Source organism: Hoplias malabaricus, chromosome 1 (genome assembly GCF_029633855.1).
Source record: "Hoplias malabaricus isolate fHopMal1 chromosome 1, fHopMal1.hap1, whole genome shotgun sequence".
Lineage (NCBI taxonomy): Eukaryota > Metazoa > Chordata > Actinopteri > Characiformes > Erythrinidae > Hoplias > Hoplias malabaricus.
In genome coordinates, this window is record NC_089800.1 from 75,072,927 (window position 1) to 75,087,508 (window position 14,582).

Consider the following 14,582-nt stretch of genomic DNA (forward strand, 5'->3'; position numbering starts at 1 on the left):
GAGCAGGAACTACACAACTATCCAGTTCCAGGTATCGAATTTGCCTAATGGTAAAGCAAAAAACAGAGTACAGCCAAGTCCAGTATGTGCCACTGTATATACCACTTTTAGCGAGAAATTTAGCTTCTAATAATAAACCAGTGGTTCCCAAAATGTTATGCAGTGTCCCCACCACCAACTTTGTAGATCAGAAGATGAGAATCTTTTCCCCCTGAGCTGAGGTGTCTTGGTTAAGAAAAACGATTCACTTTGCTAAATTGAAAGCTCAACTTTAGTGACTGGATGTCCAGTAGTGTCAAACACACATTCTCCATCTTGTCCTCAGGGTCCAGGTTTTGTTCTTTTGCTGCTGCTGACACAAGAGGCAACCTTTGATTGGCTGGATCAGGTGTGATTGCAGATAGAACAGAACAAATATGGACTCAGGCTGAGTGTCTCTGAAGACCGGATTGAACACCTCTACTGCAGATTATTGGATTTCTGGCCTTGTGATGCATTCACTACGGTAGAGTGTGTCATTGCTTTGAGGAATGGAGTGTTTCTGCTGACTCAAGGCTGATGATATTCTCCTGCTGCCGCACTGTATCCCTTCACCGTACCATCACTCTACGTAAAGCTGCTCTGAGTCTAATTCCTCTTAATGTGCTTTCATTCTGCTCGTCTTTCCGCGCGAGTGGGTAAAAGCCAGAGAACGCACAGCTGCCTCACAATGAGAACTGACACCCAGCCAGAAACAGAGCTGCTCATCCATGCTTTCCCAAGAGCATGGGGAGCCAGACCTAATCAACAAACAACACCGCTTAAATCAACACTCGGAGTGCGAGCGTGTTCGCGTTTGTGAGGAGGAACAATGGTATTTTCCTGTTGTTTGCTAAAGAAGTGTGGATCATAGCTTCTGTACTTCTTACAATTGATGATATTATCTTATACAATTGTGAGGTTTTTTTTACCTTTTGTATTTAGGGAACCCCGACGTTAATCTCAGAATTGGTTAACATTTCTGACTGTTTTTCCTCTCTCTCTCTCTCTCTCTCTCTCTCTCTCTCTTTCTCTCTCTCTCTCTCTCTCTCTCTCTCTCTCTCTCTCTCTCTCTCTCTCTCTCTCTCTCTCTCTCTCTCTCTCTTTAGATGGAAGTGTGACTGAGCCTGATATGTCTGCATGTTTCTGCCCGGACCACAAGGCTCCCATGGTGCTGTTTCTGGACAGAGTCTATGGAATAGAGGACCAGAGCTTCCTCCTGCATCTGCTGGAGGTGGGCTTCCTGCCTGACCTGCGAGCCGCTGCCTCCATGGATGTGGTGAGTCTGCGGGAGGAACAAAAACCCACTCTGCATCCCCCATGCTTATGTGCTAAGATCAGTGCTCAATTCTGGCACAAATTGGACACATTCTGTGCCACTCGTGTTTAGTATGGGTGAGTCTAAGCGCATTATGACGTCGTCTACACAGAATGAGTAGCTCAAACATTGAATACAGGCACATTATATTACGTTATGGTTGCATCCGTGCGGATTTTATGCTGCATCTGTGTTCATAAGCTATAGACACAATATGTGATTTATGATATACAGAGCTATGATAATTAGCCCATACCTGAAGGATCCTAGTTGTAAAAAGGTGGGCCAAACAGATATTAGCCAGGTGTTCCTAATCCAGTGACCGTGCAGTGTATAAAAACTAAGCTTTATTATTTTTCTTAAGGATATGCAATGTAGAGCACTCACTGAAATGCATCTGTTGGTTGCAAAGTTCTGCAGCGAAAAGCGTGTGTTGAAGGCCTGTTGCTGTGTGCTGATGCTCGTCCTGTATCTGTCTTTGTACATCATGTGTACGTCTACAATATCCACTTCCTGTTTTCCCGTCTAAAACTGTGATCGGAGACGTGCCATTTTCTTGTTTGACGTTTCACAGTAGCCTCCCCCATGGTGCTTCCCTGTACCGTTGTCGTTCCTGATGAGATCTTGAATAGCTCAGTGTCTGCTTGTTTTGGACCCGTCTTACGCGAGTCCCAGCACACGCAGCTAGTGTTAATGTGTTATTGGCTAAGAATGTTAATGTGTAATTAGCTCTGGATCCTGCAGCTGCTGTGATTTCCAGAAGAAGGGCAGCATTTTGAAGAGCGCTAAATATCACATATTCAGAGTTAATCCGGCAGTTATCGAATAAAAGTCTTCTTGAATCCCACACAACAGGAGAGGCAAAGAGAAATGGGATCTGATGTGCATCCCACATCTTTATGTGTGTGTCCTCATTTTTGGTGCTCTATGACGTGCCAGCTGCATTTTTTTTATTAAATAAAGGCTGATTTATTTCTATGGTAAAGCTCTTGTTGGGGCTCCAAACATTAGCTTTAACTGAATGAGGTCAGCACTTGTTGTCCATCCCACAAACTAGCACACTAACACTAGAGAGAACTGGGTAATATGGCTTTTCAGGTCAACAGCCTTTAAATTTAAAACAGTCTGAAATTAAACTTTAAAGGAACACTAGGTAAGATTCTATATTTTGCTCCTATGCTCCTACTACAATTGCAGAGTGTAATTCACTTTTACAACACTGTCCTAAAATTAATGTGGTGTGGGAATGTTGAGGTTGTTTCCTACCCTCTTTCAAAGGTTACAGTTTCTGGTTACAGTTGCTGCAGTGCTGAAACTGGAGGAGCAACAACAGAGGCCCTATTCTCCTTATTACAAGTCTGTGAAACATCACAATGATTTTGAAGCTGTTATTGTAATGTAAAAATACTACCTAATGTTGCTTTAACACATAGTTAGCGTAGGATAAGAAAGAGGCGTGTGTAAATATTTTGGCACATTTTAGTATATTTCTTTCTGAATTTTTACTAGCAATTTTAAATTTATTAGTTGTCCCAGCACTGTTTCCTTCATTCATTACAGGAAACTTCATAATGGCTCTTACTCCTTACACTTTAAATTCTCTCATCTGGAATTCATCTATATTGGGTGATTTATAAATACTGTATATATAAGGCGGGGAAGATACCTAATTGCAATTGTACTGATCAATAATGCGATTATGATTTGTGTTCATTTCTATGTCTGTTTTATATATCTGGAAGGCCTCTGATTGGTTTAACTCTGTTTTATATACCTAGAAGGCCTCTGATTGGTTTAACTCTGTTTTATATACCTAGAAGGCCTCTGATTGGCTTAACTCTGTTGTATATACCTAGAAGGCCTTTGATTGATTTAACTCTGTTTTATATACCTAGAAGGCCTCTGATTGGTTTAACTCTGTTTTATATACCTAGAAGGCCTCTGATTGGCTTAACTCTGTTTTATATACCTAGAAGGCCTCTGATTGGTTTAACTCTGTTTTATATACCTAGAAGGCCTCTGATTGGTTTAACTCTGTTTTATATACCTAGAAGGCCTCTGATTGGCTTAACTCTGTTTTATATACCTAGAAGGCCTCTGATTGGTTTAACTCTGTTTTATATACCTAGAAGGCCTCTGATTGATTTAACTCTGTTTTATATACCTAGAAGGCCTCTGATTGGTTTAACTCTGTTTTATATACCTAGAAGGCCTCTGATTGGCTTAACTTTGTTTTATATACCTAGAAGGCCTCTGATTGGTTTAACTCTGTTTTATATACCTAGAAGGCCTTTGATTGGTTTAACTCTGTTTTATATACCTAGAAGGCCTTTGATTGTTTAATTATGTTTTATATACCTAGAAGGCCTCTGATTGGTTTAACTCTGGTTTAACTCTATTATTTTTTCTTGATGAATCAATTGATCTTTCTAATGTAGACTGTAATTAAAACTCTACTGGTTTGTTGTCCCTCTGTTTACTAGTCCCAGACACTGTTTATAATGTTTGTATTTTATTACTACAGTTGCAAATGTAGGTCATATATTCAGTTAAATTATTATTATTATTGTATTACTTATTTATTGTTCCTTATAGCATTTATTCATTCATTGTCTGTAACCACTTATCCAGTTCAAGGTCGCAGTTCTTATAGGATTTAGGAACTTAATAATGTTTTCTTGTTCAATATCAAAAAAGTTCTATTCTTTTATTATTCCACTTTACAGGATGCGCTGAGGACCACTGAGACAGCTCTGGCTATGAACAGGTACATTGGTTCAGCCATGCTGCCGCTGCTGACCCGCTGTGCTCCTCACTTTGCTGGTACAGAACACCACGCAGCGCTCATTGACTCCACCCTCCACACCATCTACCGGCTCTCCAAAGGGTCTTCACTCACCAAGGCCCAGAGGGACGCCATCGAGGAGTGCCTGCTGGCTGTCTGCAAGTGAGACCAACTGTGTTTTTCCTTAAGGCAGCTCTGTTTCTGATTGTTGTTGGATATGATGAGGTCAAGAAAGCACTGTGTGTTTGGGAGACTTGGTTCTTTTAGTTCTGTGCTTTCTTTACAGGCACCTGAGGCCTTCCATGCTTCAGCAGCTGTTGCGTCGGCTAGTGTTTGACGTGCCTTTGCTGTCTGAGTATTGTAAGATGCCTTTGAAGGTAATCTACTATGTGTTTCAAGAATAATTGTTCTATATATTCTATGCCTCACAGATGCGAAGCACTTCTTGGATCTGGCTTGCAACTCACTCACTTATTTGCGTGCACACACACACACACACACACACACACACACACACACACTCTTTTGTGAAAAGTAGAAATGAAGCATGTCCTCATTAATATGTTATGCTATGCTAGTATGTGTATGTTTAAAAATAATTGTAAAAATTATTCCAGTTAATGAATGTCCATTTTTTGGCCATTTTTGGCCAAAAAAAACCGCCCAAAAGACAAAAGCCTCTACCTCTTTGCTCCACTTCAGCCACTACACCCATCACCAAACATACAGACCATGGTTAGAAGAAATCAGAAAATGTGTGGACAGAGGGTTTATGCAGAGAAGGGACTTTGGGGAAACCGGGGTTCTTGGGGTTGTTTTTCTGCATAACAAAAGACTATATTTCTCCATAGCTTTTGACCAACCATTATGAGCAGAATTGGAAGTATTACTGCCTGCCCTCTGGCTGGGGCAGCTATGGAATGGCCTCTGAAGAAGAGCTGCTCCTCACCAAGAAGATCTTCTGGGGCATCTTCGATTCACTCTCTCAAAAGGTAGAACTGTGTAATGTCTTAATATATTTTTTCTTGTGAAATAGTGCGTTCTCAATGATAATACATTATGGGCTGGTTTCCCAGACAGGGATTAAGTTTAGTCCTGGACTGTGTCCTCCTTTCAGTGGAAAATCACAATTCAGAATGCTGTGTAGTCCAGGATTACACTTACTTCCTGCCTGCTTAAGCGGTTCCCATAACATTTTGCCACTTTATAGTTCCACCTTAAATGGTTTACATTCAAACACATTTCTTTGTGCTCTAGGAGCTGGTTTGAAATAAACAAACCATGTTTAATGTAAAGAAAATGGTTAAGTAAAATGCTGGTCATTTTTCTCTGGTGCTGCTTTTATTTTAAGAGGATTAATTGCAGGCCAAATTGAACTTAAGTAAGTGCTAACAATGTTTATTATAGTAACACTAAAGTCACAGAAGTCTATATCTAATATTTTTCTCTCTTAACAGCTGTGGAAATAGTCAAGGGATTATTGGGTCTTTTTCACTTTCTATTTTACAAAACAAGACATTGAATGTCTTTTGTGTTTACATAATCTTATAGACTTTAAAGCAAATGTTGCATACATTCAGGAAAACTCTAATACATTCCGTTTGTGGTAGTTGGAAGAACACAGCAGAATATTCTTCTTCTGCCACATTCACACTGAGGTTTACCAAAGTATTCAGAATACGTTACTCACACTGAGAAACCTAGTGATATACAAATTACATATGAAGACATGTATTTTGTATTCTGTAGTGGGATAGGTGTAAAAAGAACCCTTTTAACATTGTATATGGGTATTGTTTAAATCAGTCATTATTATAAACTTTAATTTTAATTATTGAATTCAGCTACTTTATGGTGCACCCATCGTGGACACAAATGTTCAGTTGTGTCACAAAATGGAGAGATCTAGAGCAGCTATGCATGAGTATGCTAAGTTTCACCTAGAGCACTGTGAAGCAGCAACAGGTGGTACTCCAAATGACATCGAAAAATGTACTACTTAATTAAGAAATTTATTCATGACTTAAAATCTAAAATTCTTATCTGTAAATTACATGATATTTCACAGTTTTCATAATTAAGCCCCAATGAAGTTCATTTGTGTTGTAGAAAATTACAATATGCTACGCATACACCGTAGTTGATTAGGTCTGTAAGGGATTGGTAGGTGGGGGTGAGGGGGGCAGCGTTCCTCTGTTTTTTTTTTCCAGGGAAAGAGCATAATTCCCCAGTTTTTTGAGAAATCCGCATAAAGAAAGCCCAGTTTCAGTTGCTTACTGGACGTAAGCAAGGGCTAGAGACAGATGTGAGCAATTTGAATTTTATTATAAAAAGGGCAAAGCAAAAACAAGAAAAACAAGCCGAGAACAAGCCCTAGAAATACTCCGAAGCCCAGAAGGACTAAATACAGAGGCAAAAATAGAGATGAATATAATAAAATAGAGATAATTTTGTGTAAAGCATGCAAATTTCAAGTAAGTAAAAAGGAACAAAAACATGCAAAAATTCAAGCAAGGTTTTGCTTTATTCCCCTGGAACAGAGGAAGAACCGGGGTGCACATGTTTCTGTGGTAAAAAATTATAGGTGCTACTTGAAGGTTATGGTTTGATAATGGGTGTTACCTGGTCTTAAACGTTTGAGAACCACTGTTTTAGAAGGTATAAAGTCCATAGAGCGGTAGAACTGCATTCTCTGAGAGCCCTATTACATACCAATAGGATGAGTTGAAGTGGTGTTCATGATCCCGAACCATCAGTACCTATATGAAGAAGGAAGTAACAGATGTTAGCTGATTACAATGAGGATGACAGATTTAAAAGCATTAACCACATTTTGTGATTCATCACCAAGATGGTGCTGCATGAGGATGGAAATGATTAATATGCTTTAGATAAGAAGATGTTTATGAACTTAGAATGCTTGTGAACTGCAGACTGTTCAGTGACGTTTAGCATTTGACACTGAACTCAAGCTATTTTCATTTATTATTTATAACCTCTACCCTTCGTACACATGACACCATCATTTCCTCCATCTAATGCTAATCACAAGAGGTACTGCAGCTAAAATATTTCATATTTAACCATGAGCCTGGTTGTTGTCCATAAATGAATTATATTTAAAATCATCAGCACACTGGGTTCAGAGGACCCCTACTAAACCGTGCCATACAGAGATGTTCTAGAAAGCTAGAAGGTTCTTCAGTGGAAATCAATCTTTTTAAAAATCACCATTTTTATTCATTAGTTCCAGCTTCCTCCCTGTGGAGAGGCTTAAATTGCTTTTCCCCATGCTTTAATTCCGGCTATTACTCAAGGTCATCTGTTGTTTACCTGATATATTACCTTTTGTTTACCATGACGTTTACGTACAAAAGGCAACAACAGAACAGATATTACTTCAGAGAAAATGACATACATTTTATACTTAAATGCTCATTTCTGTGTGTCTCTGTGTGTGTAGAAATATGAGCAGGAGCTTTTTAAGATGGCAATGCCGTGTCTGAGTGCTATAGCCGGAGCTTTGCCGCCAGACTACGTGGACTCTTCTCTCAGCGTGGCGCTGGAGAAGCCCGTCTCAGTGGATGCTCAGGGAAACTTCGACCCCAGGCCCATCAACACCAGCAAGTAAGATCAGGTTTAATATGTTTTAATGCTAATCCACAGAAATATGCCTAGATCAGCTTTGTTGTCAAGCTCTGAGAACGGATAAGGACACCTCTGACTGCAGTGTGTGTGCTTGAGTGTGTTAGTAATAAAGAGTGGGAGAAAATGTGAGAGACATACACTTTTTCACAATGTCAGATGCAAATGTACTTTCATCAAAGAGTAGGTTTTAACCTCAGTAATGGAATATTTTTGCATCTAACGTGATTAAAGTACACGGATAGATGCATTGATCAAAGTCCTCTGTTTTCCAGCTTTACTATTCGCAAAAAACAACATTGTCAAATTGTCATCATTCATCAGCGTTCATCACTGTTCCTCTCTCTGCAGCATCTCTCTCCCGGAGAAGTTGGAGTACATTGCTAACAAGTATGCGGAGCACTCCCATGACAAATGGTCCGCTGAGAAGGTAGGATTATGGCACTCTGCCGTGTAAACCACTGGGCCTCGATCGCTGGCCAATGAGCTGTGAAATGCCCAGACGTCTTCATTTTCGCATCATTAATGACAGTTCTGTGACAAGCCTGTTTGAGGAAGTGCAATATTTAAAAGGAAAAAAAACAACTTTGGAAGATTAAAAGGGCTTCACAAGGGGCTTGAGAAGGTGTATTGTACCTAGACTTTCTGTAGTGAGTGAGATGGTTGATCACTGCATGTAGAATAGTTTGTGCATGGTTTTCAAGTTCTGCTAAACTCTAGAAGGCCACCCATAGAGAGACATGGTAATACAGTCATCAGCTAATGACATCATTGGAAAGTGATTTTTATGATTTCACTGATATGGCAATCCCATCACCTGGGAAGTAATTGATTTGTTTTAAATGACACCAATGCCCCACATTTTAATTACTTTTTCAGTGCATTAGCACATTAATTTGGTGATCTGGAGTGCCTGTCAACCTTAATTAACTAATCGAAACAAGGCATCCTTATAGGGTTTATTGGAGTCTGCCTAAGTCTCAGAACCGCCGCCTCCTCTTCTGAGTCCACATTTATGTGAGATAAAATATGGCAAAAATGAGAAAGGAGACGAAACAGAATCAAGCAAACCAGAGCTTCTGCTCCTCCTTCTTCACTCCTGTTCTCCAGTGCTGAAACTGGCCGTTCTGAACAGAGCTGTTTTGGCAGGGCGACAATGCTGCTGTGGAGTGTGTGCTATTGTGACCAAAACATGTTACAGACATTTCATAAAGAGCTCAGGCAACTGTGTCTTATATGTCCCCTTTAAGGCCTCCTTGGTTACCATGGTAGTTACTTCATTAAAAGGGCTTTTTAAAGTTATTTTTTTTAATTAATTGTACAATCTGTTTATTAAATATTTAATTATAAATAATAGGTTTACAAATACATTTTAATGCAATTTTTGTGTAACCTATTATTGTAATTAAAAGTTCAAACATTGAAACATTGCGTAATATTAAAAATGACAATTGTCATTTTCTCTTCAAAAGTAAACTAGAAATAAATGTTAATACACAATTTTCACAATAATAAACAATGAATTCACGATTCTAAGCAAAACTCACACGTGCTTTTGGACAAAATGTTATCCCAAGAACAAAACCAATCGATGCACATGCTTTTGCAACACTTTTTCTTTGATGAAACTCATAGCGCATGCAGTGACAAATAAATACTTCTCACTTAATTTTTAGGTTATATTATGTTGAATAAAATGACAGTTATAATTTTTATACTACACAACAGTTACCATAAAATGGCACAAATTATAATTTAAATGCCTTCCTTGTTTGCACACTCATTTTATCAGCTCCACTCACCTAATATGTGCTGTTTGTAATCCTACAATTACAGATTGTTGTTCATCTTTAGATCTGCATACAATTTTAGTTCCATTTTGCCCTGTTCTTAGAATACCCCAACAAACAAAAACATCCAGCCAACAGCACCCTGTGACCACTGTTGGGGTAGAGGATGACAAACACAGACTGATCCTCAACAGATGAGCTACTGTCCCTGACTTTGCATATGAGTGCACACTGAGTGCAAACTCCACTAGCACCGCTGTGTTTTATGATTCTGTAACACAGCAACACACACATTAACACCACCACATCAGTGTCACTGTAGCTCTGAGAGTGATCATCAGCCAAGTCATATCTGCTCTGTGAAGGTCCTGACCGTTGAAAACAGGGGGAAAGGAGACTAGCAAAGTAGGCAGAGCAAAAGATGCACTACACTCTGCACTACAGAGTGCCCCTGTATGTATGGTTAGTGAAGCTGATAATATGGGCAAAGATTGAGGTCATTTTAATGTTATGGCTGATCTAAGTATGTTCACTGTCAGCATTTTGGTTGCACTCAGAAATGAAGTTGGACTCCTTTGCAGGTGATACTGGGTTGGAAATATGGAGACAGCATCGAAGAGAAAGCAAAGATTCACCCAATGCTGAGATCTTACAAATCTCTCACAGAGAAGGTACAGAACCACAGAAATTTGACAATGGAATTCACACTGAGGTTTTTTCCTTTGGTCTGGTTTTGTTTGTGCTTTCATATGTCTTTATATGTCCTTCATCAGGAAAAGGAGATGTATCGTTTTCCAGTGAAGGAGTCTTTAAAGTGTATGCTGGCTATGGGCTGGAGCATCGACAGGACCAGAGAGGGAGAGGCCATGTTCCAGCAACGGGAGAGTGAAAAGATGCGGAAAATCTCCCAGGTCTCTCAGGTAATCTTTACACCAGGCTACATCTACACTGCCACCGTTCTGACTGTGTAGGCCCTAGGTCTTCAATATATTGGCCTTGGATCTAGGCATAGGTGAGAATAGCTGCAATTGCTGATGCACTTTAGTGGCCAGGTATAGTGTCATACTAGCCAGCCATTGAAAAGATTTCAGCCTGGAACCTGGATCAAAGGTCTGGATTTGAAAACTTCTGGTACAGGTGGTAATATTTAATTGCTTATAGGACTTTCTCCTAAATTGCTTTTTCCCCTTTTTTGTCAATGGACAAAGCCTTTTGCAAAACAACTAAAAACATAAAGCAGTGACCGGTTTTAATTGTGGCTATTTGGCTATTTCATAGTGTATTAGACTTTAGCTAGTCCTCCGGAATCCAGTAGTGTGCAGATGTGAGTAAGCATGTCACAGAGAAATATATGCCAATATAGACAAGTGTTTGGACAATCATAACTTGACTTGACTTTGACTTTGACTGTATTGATCCCACATCGGGGAAATTCACTTGTTACAGCATCATTCATAACATTCATAGTGATGTACTTTCCAAGTAATAGTTTTCTAGGGTCAGTTAATGAATGGTTAATCGGTTAAACGTGACAAAAGTTTTTTTTTTTTTTTTTTTTGCCTGCTCTAATGTTGCATATATAGTTACGAGCACACAGTGGACCAAGACTTGTAGGTTGGAGAGGTTGGATAAAGGGGTCTCACTACAGCTGAACCCCTGGACAGACCCTACCTCCCTGGTGAGGAAATGAGCTCAGGAAAAAGAGAAAACATTTTATTTAGACTGTTTGTTATTTATAATATTTATACATCTTGTTGAACTATATTAAAATTTAACTCGTAAATAAATAAATTCATTAATTTATTACTTAAAAAAAATGAGATAATGTAGTAGAAAGTTACATGGACATAGTAAAAGCCTTCAACAAGAAAATGACTGCTGCACAGCAACATTCTATATATATGATGGCAGTAACACAGCACTTATAATTGCATTGTTTTGGAAATAATTACACAAAACAGAAGGAAACGCTGCACAGAGGTAGGGGTCCAATTATATTTTCTCTATATGGTACAGTATTGCTTGCCATATTTTAGTAAAACCTCAGGTCTGTCAGTTAAACTGTATCATAACTGCTCCAAATGGAGCACATTACCAAGATCTACGCTTCAAATAATGTTGCAGCTCCTAATTTCCACTGTTGTAATATTACTCTATTTTCCAAAAGAACACCAAGAGAAATTGTTTCTGAAAAGTATTCACACATAGGTTAGAGTCTCTTATTCCCAAAATTGCAACTAAGGCTATCTGGTAAACAGGTTCTATCAAGAAGTCAAATACTGACTTCCAAAAACTCCAAAAATGAAGTTTAGAGAATGTCCAAAATTGATGTAAAATCTTCAATTTTACATTTGCTGCATGTTGGAGAGATCTCAGGGAAGGTGCTATGCAATTGGCTTTTGAATGGTGAAGTCTATGAACTGTTTTGAACTGTATCAATGCATGTCTTGCAGTTATTGAACATCTGTTAATATTCTTTAAAGCATCTTCCCATTGTTCATCAGTAATCTCTATATCAAGTTCTTCTTGGTCTGGATGGTAGTGTGATCATATAAGAGGTTATAAAAAGCAGAAACTGTTCCTTTTGTATATGGACAGATAGAAAGAATCTTCTCCAAAGGTAAATGATGTGGTTTGGTTTCAAACTCAGCTAAATGGGTTCTAAAGAAATGCTGGAATTGCAAATATGCAAAAAAAAAAAAAACATGAAGAGGGAAATAGTTTTTAGACCCCTGGCTTTCCACTGCAGGAAGACAGCAGACTTCAGTGCTGCTGGAAATGCATGGTTGTTACATATTGGGTTATCTATGTGCATCTCAGGAACTATGTGAATCTCAGGAACTTTCATGTTGTTATGGATCATGAAATTATTGCAGCATAAAGATCTCTGTGGTTGGATCGGACTGTTAAGTGAACACATTAGAGAGGTATTTTGACACACAGAACAGTCAATAGAAAGCCACGAAGAATGTCGATTTCTTGATCTAGATGTTTTTCGCCAAAAAGAGAGAGAATGTTTAAATTGTCTTCCTAATAATGTAATGTAAAGTTGGACAGACCAAAGCCAAATGCTGATTTTAGTTTACATAAGTGCTTCTGTGATTTTATGTGAATGTTGCTATAACTGCAAGGCTATTTCTATATGCAGGATATGGCACTGATCATAATGCAGGTTATACATTAAGTTCCAGACCTCCATCCATCCATCCATCCATTATCTGTAAGCGCTTATCCAATTTAGGGTCGCGGGGGGTCCAGAGCCTACCTGGAATCATCGGGCGCAAGGCGGGAATACACCCTGGAGGGGACGCCAGTCCTTCACAGGGCAACACAGACACACACACATTCACTCACACACTCACACCTACGGACACTTTCGAGTCGCCAATCCACCTGCAACGTGTGTTTTTGGACTGTGGGAGGAAACCGGAGCACCCGGAGGAGCCCACGCGGACACGGGGAGAACACACCAACTCCTCACAGACAGTCACCCGGAGCGGGAATCGAACCCACAACCTCCAGGTTCCTGGAGCTGTGTAGTTCCAGACCTAGGCTTGAGAACTTTTTCTCTAACTGGACCTTAATGAATTTTACTTAATTACCCCTCGCTCTAGTGCTTCAGAATAAAAAAGTATACACACACTGTGCGTGTCTCTCCTCTGGCATGAAACTAAGAAAACACAGAGCACACTTCATTAAGCTTTATTCATTCATTGTCTGTTACCGCTTATCCAGTTCAGGGGGGTCCGAAGCCTACCCAGAATCATTGGGCGCAAGACAGAAACACACCCTGGAGCGGGTGACAGTCCTTCACAAGTCCACACACACATTCACTGACACACTCACACTTACGGGCACTTTTGAGTCACCCACCCATCTACCATTGTGTCTCTGGAGCACCCACAGGAAACCCACACGGACACTGGGAGAACACACCACACTCCTCACAGACAGTTACCCAGAGCAGGACTCGAAAACACACCCCTTGGAGCTGTGTAACTGCGACACTATAAGCCCTCATTGAGCTTTGCTTTCTTTTTTTTTTTTTTTGCTTACTTAAATATAAATATAAAGCATGCCATAACATTTGCACAGACAGTACATTATGCTGTGACACAAACACACAGAGACTCTTAAAAACCATGGTACAAAAGCTTGCATTAATACGGTTTATTGCCCAGATGAACTGCTTTATGCTATACCCACTGAGTTGGAATTTGTTTTGTGTGTTTACAGGGTAGTGGCTTCAACCCGTGTCCAGTGGACATGAGTAATGTGCTTTTATCCAGAGAACTGCAGGTGTGTATTTGTTGTTTGTATGGATTTAAGTGTTATATATTGGTAATCTTTCCAACCTCAAACCTGCTTATTCATACAGCAAATCTGACACTGCTTTCCACTCCTTCTGATTAGTTTATTGCTCCTAAATATTAAATCAGAAGGCTTTGAAATGCTGTGATGATCAGATTTATGTTGTGTATATTACAGGTTTAAATATTTCCGTTGGGCATCAACAGCAGGACATTTTAACTAATCTTTTATAACTGACTGTGGAATATAGTAACGGAATTGTGTGATTTCTCTCTGGTGTCACAGTAATTGTTTATCTATTTGTCTATTCTTGTCTGAAACTAACAAAACAAAGCTGGAATTTCAGACTTTTCTTGTTTGTGCCACCGACTGCACTTGTATATCCTCATATTTCAGTTATACTTTGTTGTAGTTCTATTAAACCGAACAGTAATTCAGCCTGCATGATCAGCACTCAGTTGCTTTTGGGTGGTGGTCTCTCCTATCTGAACTGATGAAGCCCTTGTTCTTCTTTCATGACAGGCCATGGTGGAGGTACTGGCAGAAAACCACCACAATATTTGGGCAAAGAAGAAAAAGAGTGACCTAGGAGCCAAAGGTGATGTCCTCTCTCCACACAGGGCTCTGAACTGCTTTCTACATTGGACATCATTGGTCAAATTATGTTTTATTATTAATCTTTAAATTAAATATAACTTAGCATTCTTCTGTGGTC

General features: G+C 39.4%; 1 protein-coding gene across 1 annotated transcript in view; it reads left to right on the plus strand.

The window, feature by feature from the left end:
* LOC136698520 (ryanodine receptor 3-like) overlaps positions 1-14,582 on the plus strand; it is a 218,378-nt gene that overhangs the window by 137,007 nt on the left and 66,789 nt on the right. Inside the window, exons 48-57 of the mRNA XM_066673430.1 lie at positions 1,128-1,297; positions 4,063-4,283; positions 4,408-4,498; positions 4,973-5,113; positions 7,585-7,748; positions 8,118-8,196; positions 10,138-10,227; positions 10,330-10,476; positions 13,793-13,855; positions 14,390-14,465. Coding sequence (XP_066529527.1) covers positions 1,128-1,297; positions 4,063-4,283; positions 4,408-4,498; positions 4,973-5,113; positions 7,585-7,748; positions 8,118-8,196; positions 10,138-10,227; positions 10,330-10,476; positions 13,793-13,855; positions 14,390-14,465 — 1,242 coding nt within the window. The remainder of the gene's footprint in view (positions 1-1,127; positions 1,298-4,062; positions 4,284-4,407; positions 4,499-4,972; positions 5,114-7,584; positions 7,749-8,117; positions 8,197-10,137; positions 10,228-10,329; positions 10,477-13,792; positions 13,856-14,389; positions 14,466-14,582) is intronic.